The 25,217-nt window shown below is 40.8% G+C and overlaps 1 protein-coding gene across 1 annotated transcript in view; it reads left to right on the top strand.

The window, feature by feature from the left end:
* The window catches only part of TBC1D32 (TBC1 domain family member 32), a 484,474-nt gene that overhangs the window by 396,021 nt on the left and 63,236 nt on the right, over positions 1–25,217 (top strand). The window contains exons 29-32 of the mRNA XM_088481005.1: positions 1,343–1,409; positions 2,575–2,690; positions 9,957–10,111; positions 13,385–13,525. Coding sequence (XP_088337131.1) covers positions 1,343–1,409; positions 2,575–2,690; positions 9,957–10,111; positions 13,385–13,525 — 479 coding nt within the window. The remainder of the gene's footprint in view (positions 1–1,342; positions 1,410–2,574; positions 2,691–9,956; positions 10,112–13,384; positions 13,526–25,217) is intronic.

Here is a 25,217-nt window from a genome sequence, read left to right as displayed (position 1 = left end):
CTGAATCAGGGCCTATGTGTGCAAACTTCTCTATTGTATTGCTGTGTGATATAATGTATTAACCTTCCCAAGGCAGGATATACTGTACAGTACATTAAATCATTTCTACTCTTTTAGCCATATTGTATTACATTTTCTTTACATTTTAAAGAACATATTTAGTACATTATATTTCAAATAAAAAGAGGATTTAGACCTTTGTCATCTCATCTGCACTCGTGTGGGATAAATTGCTAAATATTGTTGAGAAGATTTTTACAGTTTGAACCTATAGTACTGAATGTATTAAACAATTTTGCTGTCCCCAATTTGTGCCACCATTGCATTATTTTGAAGGCTAATTGTTTTTATTCTTAATGTACCACCAATTATACAGAATCTAGTGCAGCCAGAGATGATGCTATCATTAGGCAGCTTTTGGCAGCCACTGGAGGGCACCTCTGAGTCCACAAAAAATTAAGGTTGTCTCTTTTAGTCCCATATGGACAACTGATCACCAAGGCTGATGCAGGAACTTCCCCAGCCACTGCTCTGCACTGTCATCTGCCAGTGTGGTAGAGTCAGCAGTACTGATGGCCACTCCTTCCCTGCCCTCTCCTTTCCTCCATGTACCAGCCTGAAAGTCATGATGTCTCCTCACTCTGGTGATTAACTAAAGATTTTAATTGAGATAATATAAGCAGTTTGGGAGAAAAATGTAAAAGTAATAGTGGATGGACCTAAAAAAGTTGTATGTTCAGCATTAATATGATATTTATGTCCTTTCTGAGATACGTATTTTCCGCAGCTTCCACTGACCCACAAACCTGTGCACAGATTTTTTGGGGATGTTTCCAAATACTGAAGTAGATGTATAAATTGAAATGCACTTGCCATAAAATGTTTCCTACGTGTGCACATACAGAGGCATTGCAGATCCTCAGATTTTGTGATTTGTGTATAACCCTTATTGCGCCACAGAAAAATGTTAATAACATAAAGCTAGAACATAACAACAGACAGAATGCTGACATTGTAAACCTAAACACTTGAAAACATAGTACACTGTTTGTAAAGTGCTCTAAACTTTATTAAATGAAATGTTGTGAACAATGTTTTTTTTGTTACATTTTGTTGATCAACCACCAGAGTTGTATCATGTTTGTAGAAATGTTTCAGCTTTCTGTTTCCAAAAGTTACTGTATGAGTTAAGTATAAAACTATATATCAGGTTTTATACCCACAATTGTTCACCAAGCCAGCAATACTGGATATAGACAAAATAGTTTAGTGATCCTAGAGAACAATATTTGCCATGTATTAACAAGTAAAATACTAAAACCATTCTCTTTTTTTTTTCTAGATGCACATAAGATACAAAATGAAAGTATCTTTCCATTCCAGCAACTAGGTGTACAAATGGTTATTAGGTAAATATTATATTAAATAGTTTTGTGTATTTTTCTGCTTTCTCATTACATACTTTACAACTTTAGAAAAAGAAGGCAGTTTAATGCTAGGGTGCTAGCAGTTGTTAAAATATATATATATATATATATATATATATATATATATATATATCTAATAATAACCACAAGAGAAATGCTGGGCAGAATCTTTCCACAATATTTCTATATCTTTGTACAGTATAATATGTTGTGGAAGACCTCAAATCCATGTACAAGGGGGAATAACCTACTACATACAAAGAGAACGTTCAAGCAGTAAATCCACAAGAAGCGTCTGCAAATGTAGGTGGCCTATAGGAAAGCAGCAAATACAATGAGTGATATTTATCTACAATGGTGCAAAATGGTATTACCCACAACAGAAAATCAGTGTGCTTTCATTTTGTAAACTGCAGTAATGGGGCTTATGTAAAAGGGTGTGAACTTTGCCACTTAGGGAACACATGTGAGAGTTCCCGTATTTTTAAAGCGGCAATCATTTTAAAGGCAAAACCAGCTTGGTTTTACTTTTAAAATGATTGCTGCTTTAAAATTACGGGAACACTCGCATGTCTTGCTGTAGTGGCACAAGCTCACACCCTATTATATAAGCCCCAATGTATTTTATACTTTCATCTGATTTCATAGATGTACTCAATTGACTACTATTTATAAGGTACAACATATTAAGGATTATAATGTCTATAAATAAGAGGTATATTGTAGATATACTGTTATATCAGGTCAAATACATGCTATATAACTAAGCTTTAGAACATATGAACAGTAGGTTACCTGTGGCAAACAGTATACACAGCACAGTAACTTGTTTTCCACTTTTGAATCACATATTTCGCTTCATTTTGCAAAAAAGTGAACAAACATCTACATAAACAATGTATACATGAGTTAATAAAAAAAAGATCATACAGGAGAGCAACACAATTAAATAAAGAGCTATTTGAAGCTCTGAGATACTCATTAAATCAGATATACAGCGCAAAATGTATCTCATTATTTAATTCTTAAACTATTTTACATTTCCTTTTTGAAGCCTGGAAATCAATATAAATGTTTTTTATTGCCTTTGGGAAGTCATCAGCCTATTATCTGTGGTAATAATTATAATTATTTCCATGTTTTTCAGGTATGGTAAACGTCTAGGTCTATTAACCAGCAACAATGAACAAGATCTACTGCAGCTCCATAAACAGTGTGAGCATTTTCTTAAACAGCAGCAAATGTCTGTCAGCTCTCCATTACGTATCCTTTCATTTGATTCTTTTGTAGAAAAAAGCAATGAAACCAAAATACAGGAAATGGAAAAAAATTAAATAAAAATCACTACATCTCTCTACTCAGTTCTACTGTACACAGTTTTCCTTTTTACACTGTTTCTAGAAAAAAACCTCTTCAGGATTACCCTTTTGACATTTATTGGTTTACCAGTGGGAGAATGTCATTCAGAGTTACCCTTGTGACAGATGTTGAGTGGTTACATATATAACATACCAGGGCAGAAACTAGGATTTTTGGCACCCGGGGCAAGGCCATAATTTGGCACCCCTCCAAAAAAAATACAACATAGAGGACGAAAAGAGTGCGCAGTAATGCCCCTTATAACACATTATGCCACAGTAATGCCCCTTACAACACAGTATGCCACACAGTAATGTCCCTTATAACACATTATGCCACAGTAATGTCCCTTACAACACATTACGCAACACAATAATGCCCCTAACACATTCCGCCACAGTAATGCCCCTTACAACACATGCCACAGTAATGCCTCTTATACATTTATCCCACAGTAATGCCCCATATACATTATGCCACAGTAATGCCCATTACACATTATGCCATAGTAAGGCCCCTTTTACATTATGCTACAGTAAGGCACCTCAGCTGATTGGCTGCCAGTCCGCGAGCACTGATTGGCTTGCGACCGGCACCACATTAGACTGACGTTGTCTCTGTGCCTCTCAAGGCAGGGATGCGGCTCCAAACCCACAAGAGCAGCAACCTAGCCTCCCAGCAGCCTCTCCCCGGCACCCCCTCAAGTCTGGTACCCGGGTCACGTAACCCCCCCCATACCCCCAAAGTTGTGGCCCATAACATGCATTGAGAACTGTTTATTGGGTCGCTGCTTGTCTGCTAAATTCATTCATGCTGCCACACTTACTATTAAACATATTTTATATGTCCACTCCATGTCAAATCAATTTCTGCCTTTTTTTGTGTGCATTTGTGCCCTAGCGGTGTTAGAAATGCTTTTCTGGTTTTACATTACCTTTTCTTTATGGTCATATTATTGGCCAATGTTTTTATACACAGTACATAAAGGGCCAAGCCTGATAAATTTTATTTTTCGTATGGACTTCTATATCTCTTAATCTGTTTTATTTTCATTCATCCTATTAATTTGTACAGTAATGTTGCGATACAATATTGTTTGCACAGTAAAAGAAATATATATATATATATATATATATATATACAAAATGGATCCAAAGCGGTGGCACTCACAGGGTTTGTTCAACGGATAAAGGGTGGTGTAAATGCACCTAACTCACAGCAGGAACCTTACTCAGGTCAACATTTCATTTATTGAAAAATTTCGTCAGGACCCTGTGAGTGCCACTGTTTTGTGCTATACAAGTTTGGGAGGCACCCAGGTGAGATGAACTTGTAAATTATTGAGTGCCAGCCACTTCTTGAATCTATATATATATATATATATAATTAAAATTATTATTTGTAACAGTTTCTTATATAGCGCAGCGTATTCTGTTGCGCTTTACATATGGAAGTAACTTTACTATAACCAAACTGGGTAGTAACTGACATAAAAGGTAGAAGGCCCTGCTTGTAAGCTTACATTCTATAGGGAGATACGTGTTGATACACAAGGATAGGTGCAAATTGGTCCAGCCAGATTGCAGAGGTTATTGGTAAGCTGTATGATCCAGTCACACTGGAAAGTTGACCTAGGGTCAGGAGGATGTGAAATAGAAGAAAAAGAAAATATGTGAGGTTATGTGTAGACTGTAAGAAGGGATGTAATTAGATAGGGAAGCTATGAAGGTTATGTGGGCGGTTCTGGAATCTGATAAGCTTGTCTGAAGAGTTTTCAGGGAACGCTTGAATGTTTGGAGACTAGCGGAAAGTCTTATTGTGTGTGGGAGGGCATTCCACAGGGTGGGTGCAGCCTGAAAAAGTCCTGTAATTGTAAATGGGAACAAGTAATGCGTGTGGATGAGAGATGCAGATCTTGTGCAGAGCGGAGATGTTGGTTGGAAGATATTTTGAGATAAATGAAGAGATGTATTTTAGTGTGGTTTGGTTAATAGCTTTATGTGTGAGTGTAAGTATTATTGAATATGGTAGAAGACCGTTAACCAATGGAAGGACTGACAGAGTGGATCAACAGACAATGAACGTTTGGCAAGGCAGATCAGCCTCGCAGCTGCATTCATTATGGATTGTAGTGGTGAGGGCCTGTTTTTGGGAAGACCAGTAAGGAGACTATTGCAATTGTCAATGCGGGAAATAATGAGTGCATGGGGTACAGTTTTTGCAGTGTCTTGTGTAAGATAATGTCTCTGTGGAGTGTTGGGAATGAAAGTCTGACTGAAGTGGATCCAATAAGTTGTGCAAGTTAAGAAAGTGTGTGAGGTGAGTGTTGAGTGTAGGGAAGCCTTTCCAGTAGCTTGGAAGGTCATGGGAGCTGGGACATAGGATAGTAATTTGAGAGAGTTCGGGTCAGAATTTTGTTTTTTCAAAATGGGAGTAATTACTGCATGCTTGAACAGTGGTGGAAAGATACCAGTAGAGAAAGAGAGTTTACAGATATTAGTTAAAGTTGGGATGAGCACAGGGGACAGAGCTTTACTGATTTGTGAAGGTATAGGATCAAGATGAGAGGTAGTAGAGTAGGAGGATGAGAAGAGTGTAGATACTTCATCTTCATTTGTGGGGTCAAATGAAGAGATTATGCCAGCGAGTTCCGATAGGGAATTGAGCAGGTCACTGCCTGGGGAAAAACCCACCATTTCACTTCAGATCTTATCAATCGTGTCCTTTGAAATAGAAAGCAAGATCTTGTGCACTGATAGTAGCTGGGGGGATGGGTGAGGGAGGAGTTAGAAGTAATTTAAATGTATTAAAAAGTCGCTTGGGGTTAGAGGCTTGGGCAGAGATGACAGATTAGAAATATGTTTGGCAGTATCCAGAGCCTTACGATAAGAGTGGTAGATAGTCATATATGTGAGGAAGTCGCTTGGATTACGAGATTTAAGCCCCTGATGTTCTGCTTTACATAGAGTTTTTGTAGGTGTCTTCTTAATTTGGAATACCACGGTTGATGTCTAAGTCTACATGGAGTGTGATCGGTAGCTGGAGCCACTTCATGAAGGGCTATTTCTAGGGTCTGGTTCAGGTGTTATTCAGCAGTCTCAGGAGAAGTGAACGTAGAAATTGGTGAGAGTAATTGTTGCAGAGAGGTGGCTAGTAGTTGAAAGTGAATAGCATTAATATCTCTGCAGGTTTGAGGAGGCTTGGTTGATTTGATTGACATAGAGGTTGACGTAATAGAGGGGAGTGTGCAAGTGATCAGGTTGTGATCTGAGAGAAGGAAAGGAGAGTTAGTGAATTTGATAACTGAGCATAGTCTGGTTAATACAAGATCATGGCAGTGGCCCTCCTGATGAGTAGAAGAGTCATTCAATTGGGAGAGACCAAGAGAGGAGGTTAAAGAGAGAAGTTTGGAGGTATGAGGAGATTTTGGACTGTCAATTGAGATATTGAAATCACTCATGATGGTGGTGGAGATGTCTGAGGATAGGAAGTGAGGGAGCCAGGCAGAAAAGTGTTCCAGAAATTGTTGGGATGTCCCAGGTGGGAAATAGATAGCAGCAATGTGCAGAGAGAAAGAGGTGAAAGTCCTAATAGAATGTACTTCAAATTATGTAAATGTGAGCGACGTTACCTGTGGGAGAACTGTGTATGTAAAAGATTGGGACAGTAATATTCCTACTTCACCTCCTTTAATGTTACCAGGCCTGGAGATGTGGGTGTAGAGGTCATGGATGGATGTTAGCTTGTTGCAGACAGAGCGTGCATTCCATAAGGCACATTTTAGTGGCTTTGAGGCTGATGGTAGGCATGTGATGTGTCTGAGATTAGCTGGATTTATATTCCATTGTGAGGGGGGCATGTGGGTAGGTCCAGGATTTGGTGATATGTCACCAACTAATAGGCGTAGAAGGAGAGAGATATAAATATAGTTGTGGGAGGTGTATGAAGGTGTGTATATATATATATATATATATATATACATACTGTATATGTATGAAAATCCAATTTTGAAAGCAAAGCTAGAGATGTCCTTGATCAAAGAAGCTTAAAATAAAGCTGGGTACACACTGAGACGACTGGCAATAGTGCCAATGTCCAGGGTGTCCCTGGACATCTCATGTTTGCCAGTACACACTACAGCGATTAATTAACATACATTAGGTTGCATGCGATATCGTCAGGTTTGATGTACAGCACATACAGTAATGTGCTGTACATCAAACTGTTAATGTACAGCGTGTCAAACCTGACGAAGTTGCTAGCAACCGCAGGCACCAGCATATTGAGCGTACACACTGAACGATGTAGGAGATTTGTCATTACGAAATGGCAAATCGGCCTGACATCAATTCAGTGTGTACCCAGCTTAAGATTAGCATTTTTAATGAGTCCTGGTGAGCCCCTTGATTTGTATATCAGCATGTAAGGACTGCAGATACTCATGTATGCTGAGTGTCGGTGACTTGTAGGTTTAAAAGATCGAAGACAGTGAGAATAGTCAATATTAAGTTCCTGCATCTACAACTTGTTATTGCCCACTCTGCTTTATGTCACTGTTGATACTGCTGATTTTATCGTTACTGTACCCATCACTACTGCTGTGCATAATAATGGCCTTCTAGCTGATACTGATGGAATATGAGTAGACATTAGTTCATCTGTGCATGTGATTGTGTATTATTACTACTGTGCCTCACTGTTGGGCATTTACTCAAGCTTATCTAGAGGTGTGCATATCCAGGGGCATATCTATAATGTGTGCAGGGTGTGCGGGGCCCACGCCGCACAACCTGCACCCAAATTTTTAATGCTTACCTCTTCGGAGTCCCACGTCGGCGCTATCAGCACTGTAAAAATTGACTGGAAAATGACTGCCGCGGCCATTTTCCCGGCATCCTACGCATACACAGTAGAGAAATCACCAGGAAATGGGCAGTAGACTCTGGGCACAGACCAGTGCCCAGAATCTACTGCGGTGCTGCACTCAGTGCGCTGCCGGCTGCCAGAGAGAGAGGAGGGAGCCTGTGTGCAGTCCCTGTGCATATCACTGTGCTTGTTACTTCCAATCATATGTGTATTACTGGGTTTTATAACTTTGACTGCTGGGCATTTCACTGGCAATTACAATTGCTCTTCTCATAATGGGTTATTAGTTTTACAGGGCATATAACTGCTACTAAGGTGCATTATACTTACCTTATATTTCCCCCTCTTGGAGAGTTCCTATGGCCACTATGGGGTGTAGGACAAATGACCACATTGTGGTCCTGGCCCCACGTGGCACAACTTGCTGCATTGTTTCATCACGCAGAAGGTTGGGACCCTAAAGATGCGATTTGCAGAGAATTGTATCATTACATCCCATGTATGCCATTTCACAAGGAAGTGGACAAGATACTGGAGGTTGCATGTTTCAGCAGTGTAGGAAAATATGTTGCATATTACTCGGTTACTGGTAATTACCTCTGCTTTTATAACTAGGAATATAACTATTACTGCTGAGTGCATTACATCTTTTTACAACTGCTATGCACAATAATGTGTGTATAATTACAACTGCTGAGCTTAATACGCACCTATACTTTTAAACAGCGCCGTAGCTAGACATTTTGGTGCCCTATGCGAGAGAGAGCATTGGCGCCCCCCCTTTCCTTGTCCCCCCTCACCTCTACCCCAACTGACTACCTAGAAAAAAAAATACTAGCAAAAACACCATCCACTCTTTTTCTTCTGGGATGCCTTCTCATGGTAATTAGCCTCTGCTTCCGTCTCCTACCCCCTCCCCTGCACCTCACTGCCTACTTCTCTCTGCCACCCCCTCTGCACCTCTCACTGCCTACTTCCCTCTAACACCCCCTGCACCTGACACTACCTTCTTCCCTCTCACCCACTACACCTCACAGTGCTCACTCTACCTTGCCCCCAGTACCTCTCAGTCCTTGTTTGTTGCCTGCTGCTTCTCCTCATCCCCGTCCCCCTGGCTGGCAGTGGGCTGTCCGTGGGCAGCTGAGCATAAGCAGTGGCCCTTCTTCTATTGGCGCAGGCTGAGACTAGCTGCTTCTTCTCCTCCCCGTCCTGCTGGCAGTGGGCTCTCTGCGGCAGGGATTTGATCGGCTCTGGGACGGAGTATTGGGTCCCATCGCTTGGGCATGAAGACAGATGAGTCCGCGTCGGCAGTTTTAACTTTGCACCGGACATGAACCAATCGCGGTGTGGACCAGCAGCAAATCAGAAGCAGCCATGTAGCTGCTTCTGATTGGCTGCCGACCAGCAAGCCATGATTGGCTAGCAGCTGGTACCAAATTTAAAAGGCCACCACTTGTTTTTGAGTGTTCGCCGGTCCGTGATTGTCTTGCGGCCGGCGACAAGTATAAACTGTGGTTCCCATCCCAATAGATGTGAGGAGGCGGAGTAATGTGCAGGGGGGAGGCTACTGTAATTTCTGATTGCGGTGGGCGGCCGGTTCCGCCCTCAGGGGGGTTGTGCTCTGTGCGGTGGCACCGGCCGCACCACCCTAGCTATGGCCCTGCTTTTAATTGGTGGTGATAATAATCATAAGCTGCTTGAGGCAAACTTTCTTACAAACTAAATGCAGTTGTCAGAGCTGTAACTAGACTTTTTGATGCCCTGTGCCAGAGAGAGCATTGCCCCCCCCCCCCCCCATTTTTTAAATAAGGACCTAAGATAGTGCACCTGAAAAAGGGCCATGGCCTCATGGGGAAGGGCCAGTGAGGAGATAGGGGGGGCTGGAGATACTGGGGATAAAAGAAGAGGAAGCTACAAGTGAGAATTATAATAAACAGGAAAATTGGCAGGCCCAAACAGTGCCCCGCACCCTGGCAGTTGTACATTCTATATATTACTACACTTAAACCAGTTTGAGTGTTATAGTATTGGATAATACTGTATGTTTTTATTTGAACAAACCGTTTTTGAAGACATGCAAACTTTTTTTTTATGCTTGATGCCTTCCCTTCTGATATTACTTTGTATTTGATTTTGATTTTTTACTTGCAGGTTTACAGATAGAACAATATTTTTACTAGTCATTTAATACGTATACTGAAGCCTCAGCTGGTATAGACACAGTTCTTAAAAAATGCTAAGCAGCTTGCTGTCAGCAAAAATCCGAATTCAGTCTAAAACTTCCTTGACTGCTCCTGCACCCAGGGTATTTACAAGGAAGCTATTCTGGTCATGACTGGTTTGCATCTTCTGTGTTCCTGATAATGTCAGGAGACAGTGAAAAAACATTAACATTTCTACAGAAATTGTCAAGCCTCCTAGTCTCAGCATATCTTTGGCTTCCACGGCTTCACATTTCTGTAAGTATTATTGTAAACATTGGCAAGAAAAATATGGAATTCATTGTGTTTTGTTATATTTAAAATTGATATTTTTAAAAGCAGGTTTGCTAAATTGCTTATACTGTATATTTTGTAACTATAATATTCATATAAGCTATGACAAATGCCTAAAATCCAGTTGCAAGTACAGTAACATTAGCCAGTGCATCTTGGATCATTTCAGAATGTGTTCGCATCCGTGAAACATTAAAGGGTTTTATTTGCATAGGCACATTACTAAAGGCATAACTAAACATTATTGTTTAGAGACAGTATAATTTTATTTATACCCTTCTTAATGCATATTTATTTCATATCTCAGTGTTTAGAATACATTTGAATGATGAAGTTTAAATTCTCATATATTCTCTCGCTCCATAAATTCTCCTGGACAGTATATATACTAATCACACACATTGTGACTGCCCAACTTGCTGAACACTGTCCCCTGGCTTTTTATTGCTTTCATTTTCTCTACGAGTCTTTATATCAGGCTCTTAGAGTAAATGAAACCAGTTCATATTCAACCTGTTCATATTCAACTTAGAGAATTACAAGTCTAAATGTGCACAACCTACTAGCCAGAGCTTATTATGCCATCCTGGGATATCTTTCTGCAGTCAATGGAAGGCCAAATGTGGCCTATATCTGCTTTATACAGTACTATTTATATAATGGCATTGTTTTATCTGACTTATGCGTAACTTAAAAGCATAAGCAGGGCCATTTCTAGGGCGGGCGAGCCTCCAATCGCACGGGGCACTCTGACCCCTGCTGACACTGGCCACCAGTGTGGGGGAACATGGAGAGCAGCATGACTGGTGGCAACAGCAGCGCCGGCAGTCCTTCCTCCGGGTCCGGGCAGCGCTGGGCTCTGCAAATCGGCTGAGACACTGCAAGTACCATGACCTACAGTGCAGCCTCAGCATCTCTGAGGCTGTTGTGCTGCTATGGCTGTTGCTGCCTGTGATTGAGGAAGAGGAAGGGACTGGGAGCTCTCCTCTGCTGTGCTGCCAACAGGTCAGATAAGGCTTTTTTACTGTGGGGGCCATTGTGGTGTTTTTTTTTTCTACTGTGGGGGCCATTGTTGTTTAAGGTTTTTATTGTGGGTACCAGTATGTGTTATTTTTCAATGTGTTTGCTATTCCTTCAGGGTCAGTTGTTTTTTTCGTGTGGGGAACAATGTGTGTTCTTTTTACTGCAGTGACCAATATGTGGAGGTGCAGGGTGCAAACTGGGGTGTAAGGAAGTATTTTCCTTTGAGGCCACACCCCTTGTTGTGAGGCAATGCCCCTTTTTTCGGCAATAATATGTAGTATCGGACTAGGGCATGAAGGGCCTACTGGGGGGGAATGCAATGCTTAGGTGCCCATTGAAAGGGTATGGCCAGCCACCAAAGAGTGGTGGTCTGCCATAGGAGGTGGCATGGTTACCCTTCAGAGGAGAAAAAAGTATTCCTAAATAAAAAATTATAGTCTACAGTGGAACAGCAATACACCTTAGACAGTGAAACCCATCAGGTATTTCCCTAGCACCCTGGTGGACTAAGCATGCCTTCAAACTAATGTCTAAACCAGAATATCTGGTACCATTATACTGTAGTCTTATAATAAATCCATGCACCCCTTAACTCTTTATGTAATTCCCTGCACCTGCAAAATAATTCACTGGCACCCCTATACCACCTCCCAATAATTGCAAAATCACACATGCACCCATATTAATGTCTGTCTTTCATTATCAATATTTGTAAACTCTATACCCATATCACTGTCAATAATTCTTGACTTCATTGTTCCCCCACGTTTAGTGATCACCTCTCTTGTTGCCCTGAATTTGGTTTTTAACTTTTGCATCACAGCATCCACCACTTCCTGCAACACAGCTTTGTTTCCCAGAGCCTTTGGGTCCACAGGCTGAGCAGAGGAGAAGGATTTGTAGTGCCCTGGGTGTCAGAGAGCAGTGATCACTTTAGGTCTAAAGGAATGTTATATGTCGCTGAGCGTGTACTGTAGCCATGAGATCCACGGAACCGAGGAATCACTGCTGTCATTCAACTGGAGGAGGGGTGAACCTGAGCTCTACAAGCCATTCACTTCAGCTGCCAGCATATACAGGGACTATGCAGACAAACAGAAGGATTGGAAGAGTCACCTCTGAGCCGTGGGTCTGGATCAGTTGCACTATTCTGGGCTGGTAGTGTCAAGTCTCTGTGGAGACTATTAAGAACAATGACCCTCCACTGCAGAACCCACAATAAGATTTTCTCGGCATCCCTGTTGGCCAGTCTGACATCAACACTAGTCTATCTCTGGCACTAGATGGGACCAAACAAGTTAACTCAAATTGAGGAAAAAATAAGAGTACTATTTAGTGGTGCCCTCATCATATAGACACTAATCTCAATGATCCTTCTTAGAATGAAAGTTCTTTGACAAGAAACTTCAAGTCATGTTATGCATTTTTGCTTTGTTACTAATTTGCAAAGTATTATGTACACTGACTGCACTATACAAATACACAAGATTTCTGAAAGATTTAGTTGTCTTAATGTCTTGTTGGTAAATGACAGACGCAGTGGCTGTTCTACAACGTACAACTCTAAAACAGACTAATAATATATTATCGCTTTAAAAAAGAACTAGAGCAAAATGTTTAAATCGGTGCCTATACCTTACTCCCCAGCGCTTCTGGTTTTAAGAGTCTGTTCTTTGAATTAGTACATTGATCAGTGAAAATGTATCCATGACAGCAATTTACACAACAACCTTTTTGCAGTAATTATTTGTGGAGTTTTAGAGAATGCCATGTGCTATTGCTGAAACATAAATTTGTAATACAATTACTCACTCATTAGGACTTTTCAGTGTTGGATAACATTTTCTGTTCAGCATATGAAGCCAATAACAGGAGTTATTGAGGTTTTTTTAAATGCAACCATAGAAAGCTGTTCTTATAAAGGCATCTAAAGCTCATACTAATATAAAATAACTTCAGTTTCTCGTAATCTACAATAATAACGTGAACCAGTGTGCGCTTTGTAAACTGCATGTGTCCATGTTTTGTTGTCAATTAATGCCCAGCCCTTTGTGAACTTATAGCATCAACAATATATATTATTGATTTCTAAAGATATGTTTGAATAACCCCATTCTATCTACTACAATAAAGTAATAATCTTATACTGACTTAGAAGAAATACAACTTTCAACATGGCTAACTTCTTATGTATTCCAATTTCATGCTTTTCAGAAGTACTTGCCTGTTAACATAGTTCAGGCTGGAATCCACCCGATATACTTTTGCACTGCTCATTACATTGAGATGCTGATGAAGGCAGAGGTACCACTTGTTTTTTCAGCGTTCCGCATGTCTGGCTTTACTCCCTCCCAGGTAATCTTTGTCACATTCATTTCATCTCTAATTATTATTGTTTCACATTGAACATGACTTGTGTGGCTTTGATTAGTGCTGCCAGTGCAAGCGAAACTAAGAAAATGTTAGTGTGATTGCTTCATATAATTACTGTATCACTTCATGACTGCATACATATTAATTAAATTATATCACTATTTCCGCTGTCCTAAAATCAGTGATACACATTACAATGATTATAATTGATATTCTTCATTTTCTTAAGCTTGTGTGGGTAAAGTAATATATTTTGACTTGTGTACAAGCATCATTATAGGGACTTTTGAAACTGAGAGAAACCCAAACAGCTCATAATCTGAATGCAGATTTAAACTGTTATGTCTATTCAGGGCTGTCGGGCAAATGCTTTCTATGGTGTTAGGGCCAATTTTTTTTGCCACTTATGGCTGCATTAAAAAAATTATTACCTCCTTAATTTATCAATAAATTGTTGCTAAGGCAGCTGTGTTATTTTGAACTGCCCCGGCACTACTGGTTTGGAAGGGTAAAGGTTAACTTACCACATTACTTTGCCAGTCTCTTCTTAGTATTTTGACTAAGATCAAGTGTACAGTAGATGCCTATGTACACTGTGGGGCTTAAAGGCAACCCCAGTAGGTGATAGGCCATCACTTGATCCTCTGGCCAAGGGGCTGGCTGCTTGAAGCCTGAGGTGCTATGTGCCCGTGGTGCTGCATGAGCCAGGGGTGCCTGAAAATGCATTGATGAAGGAAAGGGCTCCTTTGCACTAGTATGGCACTTTGCATTGAGCAACTTTTTTTCCTTTTCTCTAGCCTTCTGGTCGGGTCAAGGATAAGTTCTTATTCTCGCGGCTGAAAGGCCAGGATTTATTTAATTTACTTTTTTCATCTTTTTCACCACACATTTTTGTGTTGTTATTTTGTGTTTATCACATTTGTGGGGGTATTGGGGAGATCATTATGGGCTGCCCCAAGTTGCCTGAGGCTCTCTCCAGGTGGGAAGCTCCGGCCAACTCTGGGGAGAAAGGGGCAACCCAAGCCTTGTGGCATCAAATTAAGCTACTGGCCACCAAGACAGAAGTAGGCACCCCAAAATGTTACATTTTGTCTCCCCTGTCCAGTCAGCACCTGATCCTACACATAGTAGATGAATGATCCATCAGAACTTCACAACTCAAGTCTCAATAACAGTAATGTTTGGTTAATTCACAGGTTGCATGCTTATTAATATTGTTTCTATCTACAAAATTGCAGACTCCTCTGTACACAATGTAGTGTTGTGTGTCAAAGAAATAAAAGACTATGATCAAACTGCTTGGTTCGTGCCATTTGCACAGAAACTACATGGTATGGTACTGCATGCCATCACTGAATTACACTGGCTGTCATTGGTAGCTCGAAAGTTCAGTTAGGATCAAGAACTATCAAGTATTATCAGGGAATGTAGTTATACCAGACACTGGACCTGAATTTGAGTTAGATGCATCAGCGGCCAATATTTCCATACCGCCATGGAAGCATGCTTACTAGTTTATGTTAATGTGAGAATCTACTTTTGTGTACTAAAAATCTGTGGGACTGCATGTAGAAGCCTGTCCTGTCTACTGTTCTTACATCCGCAGACGCATCCATCATCATTAGTATCGGGAGTTACACCAACCCCATACCAGGTGAATAAGATCTGACTGAAACAGACTTCCCATATCCATCTGCTCTGTGAAATTTTTTCATGCTAGTGTCAGGTGTTTACAATAAGGAGCAGAACTTGTTTAATTGATTGCAGCTAGGTTGAATCCATGCATTATTCAAGTTACATAAGAGTTTTCATAAACTAGTAATAGTTAAAATAACCATGCTGTTGGCACAAGCACGCAATCACATTGCAGATATCACTTACTGATTAATTTACTATGTTTGGATTTAGCTATTGTGAGGCAGAATTAATTGTCAAGAGATTGAAACAGACCAAGGCACTTGTCTGTTTTAATCCATGACATAAAACAAATGTTATAGGGACTAAAATAAAACCCTAGAAACAGATTGGCTGCATTAAATTAGGAGTGTTTTTTTGGGGGGAAAGTAGCTTGTTTTATGAAACAGAATTAGGGGTTTATTCTTCACTTAATTTCTACAAAAGCAGGTTAAAATGTATATGTTAACCTACATTTGTAGACATTAATTTTTCGGGACAATCATCAAATAGGTAATGCTGGAGATATCACAAAGCTTACCTTTCTCTCCCGGAATTGGCCCATTGTCATCAAGCTCCAAAAATGCAATATTTTTGGAGCTTGACTGTGAGAATTAGCCATCTTCAGATGGCGATTGCTCTTGCAACCCGCTCCTTCCTCATGGGAAGGAGTCCCAGGTTGTGAAGAAAGCTCCTTTCGGATCCCTCCATAGGTGTGGCGCCAGTTACCCGGAGACCCACGCATGCGCTGTAGATTCTGGCATGAAGCCACTATCTACTGCACAGTGCACCAACAGAGAGGAGGGGACCCACATGGGCCCCTTCCTCTATTAAAAAGCCCCTGCGCTGGGATATGAGCAAGAAGCTGAGGAGTAGGAACTAAAATTCTGTAGTTAATGACCGAAACTGCCCCTTCCTGATTTACCCTTCCCTTCCCCTAGCTCCTCTGTTTTTTTTGTGCCTGGAGGAGAGGCACAAAGTTTGGAAAGCTTAGGATTTTATTTTTATTTCTAGCTTGTTTATGTTACTTATTAAGTGTATGAATCCACTTATGGGATCAGACTATATAGGAGTTGGCAATATACCAGCGCCGGTTACCGGCATCTGTTCCCCTCCCTGCCGAATCCCGTTCCAGGGCTCCAGAAGAGGGTCACGCTTGGGACCCTGTAACACTACCCCTGAGGTGGGCACCCTCCACCGATTATACCGGTGTCACTTTCCTGATCCCTGCAGCTGGTTAAATTTTATTCCGGGACGTCTGGTTCTGGTTGACCACAGACCTATGTTTCAGAGGTGTCCTCTCTAGAAGTTATATACTGCATCTGGAGTGTCTTCATCCCCATAATTATTTTGTAGCACCTCTTTCTTGGGTAAATAAGTAAAGATTTTGCGCTCCCAAAAGAGTTTAAGCAGCTATCTATTTATTAAATCAGTATACCTGGCTAATAATTATAGCAAATAAATTAATTATCAACGCTTGTAATTATGTAGCTATGGTGTGTCATTTGGTGAAGATTAAACTGTTATAACAGTGTTTAATTTATGGACCAGCAATGTTAGACATACAATGCACTCAAAACATATAACCAGACTATAATCTTTAAAGCGCTTTCTGTGAGAACTTGTGTGGTTTGGGACTGGTTCCCCATTTCTGACAGTATGATAAGTTCACAAGTAGTGGTGTGTTGAAACACTTGCCCTACCTTTCCCTATCAGTGGTCTCCATGGTCTGCTTCTGTAACAGCTTTTGCCAGGATAGTCAGCTGCGTGTAGTCTCCGTCTGACTGACGCTCGTTGCTTGGACAGCGTTCTTAGTTCTTTGCAGAGAGCCGCTGAGTTTCTCACTGAGGAGTTTGCTGCATCGAGCTCACTTGGAGATGACATCAGTAGGGGGGTCCAAATACACAAGGTCCCTTTCTACAGTAGGCTGTATTTATTTATAAAAATGAACATTATCTTACAGCTTTGCATGTAGAGGGATAGCGATTACAAACAATATGTTATATAAAAATCCTAATTATGCGATAACCCTTAAAAATGTCTGTCCCATCCCCATTTGTGTTAATTGGATGTTGGGAAGGTATTAATCAATAAACTTTATCTACATTTGAGCCAAATATAATAAAAATGTTTACTTCAGGAGATAGTTTTGGTATAGTTATCGGCTCCAGTGGCAAGTTGTTGAGTTTGAGTACAATGATTGTTTTGTTAAATATTTTAAAATGACACACAAACATTGTGCATGCATAAAGCCAAATCATTTTTGCTATATTTGTGGACAATATGCAGTGAAGTCACAATGTTGGTGAGTCATGCAGAAGATAATGCAAGCTTATTATGTTTATTTTGACTGCCTTTTGAGTGATCAAGATAAGAGTTGGGCACCACATACTGTACAGTATAACATGCTATGCAAGTTTGATTAAATGGATTAAGGCAAACAATAGTATAGCTTTTGTGGTTCCAATGGTCTGGCAAGAACCAACAAGTCACTTAGAAGATTGATATTTCTATCTATCAAAGAAATATAAAGTTAACATTGAATATCCCAATTTCTCATCCACAATAAAACCAATGACCCATACACCTGAAATCCTGATTTTTGTTCCTCCATCAAACTTGGAGGTAATCACCATTCCAGAAGAAGAGCAAGAATCACCTGAGCCTGCTGCTAGTCTCTCTACATCTTGAGATTCCAGATACAGTTCTGAGCATGACAAAAACACCACATTTAATTGAGCAAAGTGGCAGTAAATTACTTAAGTTAGGGGTTTGAAACTTTCAAAGCAACAGAACAAAATATTAAGATTCACGTTGCTCCAATGGAATTTGCTTGCTAAAGATAACAACATGAAACCTTGCATGTTACTATGAAATTTAAGGCTTCCTATGTGTCTACATATACATAAATGGATTGATGGATGAACTTGGGTTTCAGCATAACCCTGAAGAATGAAGATTAATTATCAATTCTTCTAAACTGAGTTTAAAAGCCATGTTATTACATAATGGGAGCACAAACTGTTATCAAATGTAACTGTTTTTCCAGTACTATCTCTGGGATGTAGTTTGGAAGCCGACGGTCTAACTCCCGACCGTCGGCTTCCAGACTTTCTAATCCCGGCGTGGTACTAATGACAGGCGTCTGTCATTACCCAGACGCCGGAAGACCGACGCCCGGCCCGAACGAAGGTAAGCCGGGCGCGGGCAGCTGCGGGGGGGGAGCATTAGGCACTCCCTCGGGGGACTTAGGTTTAGGCATTTACTGGGGGGATTAGGGTTAGGCACTTGGGGGGAGGTTAGGGTTAGGCACCAGTAACGGAGGGTTAGGGTAGGGAATTAGGTTATCGATATTTACCTTAGGGATGATCGGGATTTTCACCCTTGCCGGGTTGCCGCTGTCAGGATTTGAACCGCCGGACGCATGTAGTAATACCTACTACACCCCTATCTCTGCTTTAAGTCATTCAATTAATTTCTTTTGGTAAATTAATACTTTTTTAAAACAAAGAATACAAGATTATAATGTAACATGTTACTAACTTTTTACTGCCAAATTAGTGCTCAGCATGTAGTAGTCAAAATCTGTCTATTGTCGAGTTGTCGAAAAAAGTTTGATTTTGTTGTCTAGTGTAATTGCATCATAGCAGTACATCCAACCCATTCACTAGGAAGTTGGCAGGAGGGTGGTCTACACTGGATGTTCCAGGAGAGTAGGCAAGAATGGATGTGAAATTGTGTGTTATTAAAATACAGTTTAATTTATGCCACAAAAACTGAACATATGTATAATTTTACAAACTGCTTTCAGTATCTTTTAATGTTTGTACTATTTTGAGAGTGTGTCAGATTTTATATTATTATTATTACATTTTATTTATAGGGTGCCAAAAGGTGTCCGCAGCGCCGTACATACAGTAAAGGGTACATAGAACATTATATTACAATACAGTAACCAAATTATAAACAGAGCACAAGTAACAATTAGAAACACAATTCTCCATACACAATACAGCTGGGAAGGTGAAGGTTGTCATAGAAGTGCTAGAGAAGAGGGCTGTGAGACAGTGGGAAGGAGGACCCTGCTCCTAGGAGCTTACAATCTAGGGGCATATTCATTTGTAATATAAAACAACTATTTTGAAGAGTATATTATGTTGCTATAATGTTATTTGTATGAAAGCGTTAATGTAATTTCTTGTCTGCACAACGTCAGGGAAATGTGAGTACACACTAGACTGTAATTCAATCCAAGCATGTGTATTTCATCAACAACTTTTTTTTTAACTGAAAATATGACCATTTCTATGAATCTAATCTTATTGCATCTCAATAAAAGTTTTTTGGCAGCCAAAAATAATAACTTAAGAGAATGCAAATGATGCAAGAACATGCATTCTGTGCTAGATAAAAATTTGAATATTTTGGATTTTTTTTCTTCATCATTTAGAAATCTTTATTGGAATTAACCTTTTGGGGCAACTTAAATTATTCTGCTGATTACCTAAAAGTGATGTTTTTGCATCAAGGGCTCAATAAAATGTTCTTACACTATGTCCCCTTTTTCAGAACCCCTGTGTAAAAGTTTTAAATGTCAAACATATTCGAAAAGAATTAGAAATGTGAAGTCAATCAGAATGCAAAAAATGTACACCAAACCTGAGATTTTATTAATTTCTCCTTACTTGTAATTTGAAATACATTATAGAGTAGTTTACAATACTGAAACATAAATATGGTGTTGTATTATTACTTGGTGTTGCTGAATGCCATTGGCCCCATACTCAGTCAGGCAAAACCTTTTAACCTTTTTTTTCCCCTAGAATTTTTGTTGATCTCAATAAACCCCCAAACTATGGTGAAATAACAAGTTAGAGAAACAAGATGGTAGGAATTTGGAATGTTCTATTTGTATCTTGTTCTGCTGACTTGCAAGCACTCCTAATGATTGAGAGTATTTTTTAGCAGCTAGTCAGCTGCCCGTAATTTTATTATTATTTCCTTGTATCTTCCAATAATTAACATTGTGCTCTGCAGTGAACTTTATTCTTGCACATAACCATTGTACCAACATAGCACCACAAATCTCACATACATGCATTTTTATTTTTTAAGCTCTAAAAACTATTCTAGCTTGAATTACTGGTATTATTGTTTTTATTTTAGAGTAATGGTTTATATTTAAATTTTTTGACATCAGTAACAAATATCAAACTGAAAACAGTAACTTTACCTAAGTGCAGTAAAAGATAATACACAGTGGGTCTGATGTAGAACTGGGTGAATGTTTTGGCACAAATTGTGGTGTTGTTTTTTGTACTGCACATGTGTACCGAAAAATTTTTGCAAACCTTTAACCATGTAGATTCTGTTGCATTTTGCACCTCTTTACATTTAGAGAGTGGAAATGGAGGATAGATAGGGCATGTAACCATAGGCAAATGAATCCCATGCAAACCACAAGGAAAGCTTTGCATCTGACATAAGATGTATTACTTGTGGTCGATCAGCCACTGATGCAAATAATTCACTAATTACGGCAATCAGCAGCTGAGTGTGTCTGAATTCCTCTGATTCAGTAGCATATCCAGGGCTGGCGCAATGCGGTAAGCATTGCAGTGGGGTGTTGGGCTGGACTTGCGCCTTCGCTGCTCTGCCAGCCACTCTTTCTTATAGCTTCCTGCTCCCGAGATCTGGCATCTCCTCTCTGCATCTGATCACAGCTCCTCCCTTCCCCTCTGCTGCCGGACCACCTCCCCTTCTGACCCTAAGCACCTTCAGTCATATTCAACTTAAGGTAATACATTTAAAAATAGTGTCGTAGCTGGTACTCAAACTTATCACCTCATACTTTGCAACCAGTCACCTTACCAGTAGAACAAATTACTCATAAATTGGAAGCCTAATAATTCTTAATATATGAAGCTACTTCACATTCTTATTAATTAAAATACTGATATACCTGGAATTCGAACCTATCATCTCACACTTTGCAGTCAGTCACCTTACCAATGGAGCCATTTTCTCCGATAATGGAAACCTGTGAATTCTAGCTGGGACTCAGCAAAAAGAAAGGGACAGTACTCCTAATAGGTGGTGCACAGCTTAAATGGTCCTAAAACATAACTTTTAATAAAGCATTAAGATATAAATGTCTTTGGACGACGAGCAAAAGCTAAAAAAAATTAACCAAATACTAGATTACAATACAGGTGTGAAAATAACATGTATCAAAAAGGGTGTTCAAAGTGCATATAGTTACTAATAGTGTAAATATCCACCTAAGGGTGAATATCGGCGACAATATGACATAACAAAATATACAAGAAAAATCATGAGTAAAATTACATATGAATTAAAAAATGCACCATGAAGACAGACCATAGACCTATTTGGCATACATGTGAGACAATCAAACAATAAATGAGGCATCCCTCAATAAGCTGGGAAAATGAGGCAAATTCCAAAATAATGAAGTAATGTGAATATGGAGATCTGTGTCTCTAGAGAGGAAATACATTTCTTTGCATTTACATTAGGGGTGAGCGGGTTCAAATTTCTGAAATTTGAACCCCCCCGAGCCCCCCGATCCGAGGCCGATCCGAGTCAGGCTCGACTTTTCCCGCCTGACTCGGATCTGAAATCGAGGCAAAACGTCATCATCCGGGTCTCGCGGGTTTTGGATCCTATATAGGGTACCCGCGTCGGCGCCATTTTCTCACTCGGCTGTGGACAGTGAAGAGGGAGGGTGGGAGTTAGGGCTGGGCTGTGTAATGTAGTGTAGTGTTGTGCTGTGCTGTGCTGCGCTGTGCTGCTGTTGTTCATAGGAGCTGTGTCCACTACTTCAAAGTCCATAGGGGCTGGCTGGACTGTGTTGTGCAGTCAGTTGTCCATAGGGGCTGTGTCCACTCCAAAGTCCTGTGCAGTGTCCCAGTCCTAAAGGGGTGCTGTAGTGTTGTCCAGGGGGTGCTCTGTCCATCAGGGGTGCTCCCCCAAAGTGCAAAAAAAAATAATTATTTTTTCTGTGTTTGTGAATTGTGTGTACTGTGGCTGCACGTGCATCAACAAAGGAGCAGCGCCAAGCGTGCGCCTGTGTCCCATAAGTAAAAGGCCAGCTGGCTTGTCTGTTAAAGGGTGTTGTAACCCCCAAAGGGCACTCCAAACAAAATAAAAAAATATATTTTTTTGTGTTTGTGAATTGTGTGCGCAGTAGCCGCACGTGCATCAACAAAGTAGTGGCAAGTGTGCGCCTGTGTCCCATAAATAAAGGGCCAGCTGGATTGACCGCTAAAGGGTGCTGTAACCCCCAAAGGGCACTCCAAACAAAATAAAAAAATATATTTTTTTGTGTTTGTGAATTGTGTGCGCAGTAGCCGCACGTGCATCAACAAAGTAGTGCCAAGCGTGCGCCTGTGTCCCATAAATAAAGGGCCGGCTGGATTGACCGCTAAAGGGTGCTGTAACCCCCAAAGGGCACTCCAAACAAAATAAAAAAATATATTTTTTTGTGTTTGTGAATTGTGTGCGCAGTAGCCGCACGTGCATCAACAAAGTAGTGCCAAGCGTGCGCCTGTGTCCCATAAATAAAGGGCCGGCTGGATTGACCGCTAAAGGGTGCTGTAACCCCCAAAGGGCACTCCAAAGAAAAAAAAAAAATGTTTCTGTGTTTGTGAATTGTGTGCACTGTGGCTGCACGTGCATCAACAAAGGAGCAGTGCCAAGTGTGCGCCTGTGTCCCATAAGTAAAGGGCCGTCTGGCTCATTTCTTAAAGGGTGGTTAACCCACAAAGTGCACTACTCTCCAGCAAAAATAAAAAAATATTTTCTGTGTTTGTGTGCGTTTTAGCCGCACGTATATATCAATATAACATAAATGGAGGACCAAACTTTCTCCGATAAAAATAAAATAGGGAAAGATCAAGAACCACTTCCTCCTAGTGCTGTTGCTGCTGCTGGGAGTTGCTCATCATCCCAGAGAGGAAGTAGGAACACCACTACTTTTACTAAACAATTGACCCTCCAACAGTCCCTAGCGAGGAGGATGAAGTACGACAGCAGTCATCCTGAAGCAAAACGTATAACTGAGGCCTTGACTGCTATGTTGGTGTTAGACGTGCGTCCGGTATCCGCCATTAGTGCAGTGGGATTTAGACAATTGATGGAGGTAGTGTGTCCCCGGTTCCAAATCCCGTCTAGATTCCACCTGCATCCTCAAAGCAGCAGCGACAAGCATGCGTCTGTCTGTTAAAGGGTGGTGTAACCCTCAAAGTGCGCTCCACAAACAATAAAAAAATTCCTCTTTTTTTTTTCTGTCTTTGTGAAATGTGTGGGCTGTAGCTGCACCTGCATCCTTAAAGCAGCAGCGACAAGCGTGCGTCTGTCTGTTAAAGGGTGGTGTAACCCTCAAAGTGCGCTCCACAAACAATAAAAAAAAAAAAATGTCTATCTTTGTGAAATGTGTGGGCTGCAGCCGCACCTGCATCCTTAAAGCAGCAGCGACAAGCGTGCGTCTGTCTGTTAAAGGGTGGTGTAACCCTCAAAGTGCGCTCCACAAACAATAAAAAAATTCTTCTTTTTTTTTTCTGTCTTTGTGAAATGTGTGGGCTGTAGCCGCACCTGCATCCTTAAAGCAGCAGCGACAAGCGTGCATCTGTCTGTTAAAGGGTGGTATCACCCTCAAAGTGCGCTCCACAAACAATAAAAAAATTCTTCTTTTTTTTTCTGTCTTTGTGAATTGTGTGGGCTGTAGCCGCACCTGCATCCTCAAAGCAGCAGCGACAAGCGTGCGTCTGTCTGTTAAAGGATTACATCGATGACAGCATCCAAGTAGGCATGTCAGACAGTCCGTACCTGTACTGGCAGGAAAAAGAGGCAATTTGGAGGCCACTGTACAAACTGGCTCTATTTTACCTGAGTTGCCCCCCCTCCAGTGTGTACTCTGAAAGAGTGGTTAGTGCTGCCGGTAACCTTGTCAGCGAAAGGCGTAGGAGGTTGCTTCCACGAAATGTGGAGAAGATGATGTTCATAATAATGAATTATCAACTCTTCCAGGGAGACCAGCCTCCAGAACGTACAGAGGGACCTGTGGTTGTGGATTCCAGCGGGGATGAATTAATACTCTGTGAGGATGAGGATGTACACAACACTGAAGAGGGTGAGGAATCGGTGGATGAGGAGGATGAGGATGACATCTTGCCTCCGTAGAGCCAGGTTGTGCAGGGACAGATTAATTGCCAGCTTGTTTTGTGGGGGCCCAAACGAACCAATCATTTCAGCCACAGTCGTGTGGCAGACCCTGGCGTTGAAATGATTGGTTTGTTAAAGTGTGCATGTCCTGTTTATACAACATAAGGGTGGGTGGGAGGGCCCAAGCACAATTCCATCTTGCACCTCTTTTTTTCTTTGCATTATGTAGTGTTTGGGGCCTAGTTTTTCAAACTGCCATCCTGTCTCCCACTGCAGTGTCACTCCTAGATGGACCACGTGTTTGTGCCGCCCGCTCGTGTCGCTTAGCATAGTCATCCAGCTACCTCGGTGCAACCTTTTGGACATAAAAACACTATTGTGAGCTGTGAGGTGTTCGGAATAAACTGGAAATGAGTGGAAATTAAGGTTATTGAGGTTAATAATAGCATAGGAGCAGAAAAACCCACAAATTCTGTGATTTTAGCTGTTTTTATGCTTTTTTTAGAAAAAAATACAGTTCCAAAACACAAAATCCAGAACCCAAAACACCGAAGGGTGGTTTTGGCAAAACCAATCCAGATCCAAAACACGAAGAAAGATCCAGATCCAAAACCAAAACACGAAACACGAAAAGTGGCCGGTGCACACCCCTAATTTACATACACTGATGTCTGCTTTAACCAGTCATGTAAACATCAGACTGGTGATGAGAGCCCCATGCAGTGGCACAATGTAAAATACTAGCAGGCTGTTTCTGCTGCCAGCATTAGCACGAGTCTCAGATCCTGTTGCTAGGCAGCGCAGAGACTAGAAA

Source organism: Taudactylus pleione, unplaced genomic scaffold (genome assembly GCF_031769625.1).
Source record: "Taudactylus pleione unplaced genomic scaffold, aTauple2 ptg000259l, whole genome shotgun sequence".
NCBI lineage: Eukaryota > Metazoa > Chordata > Amphibia > Anura > Myobatrachidae > Taudactylus > Taudactylus pleione.
Note: the sequence above shows the minus strand (reverse complement) of the source record. Positions and strands in the feature narration are given on the sequence as shown.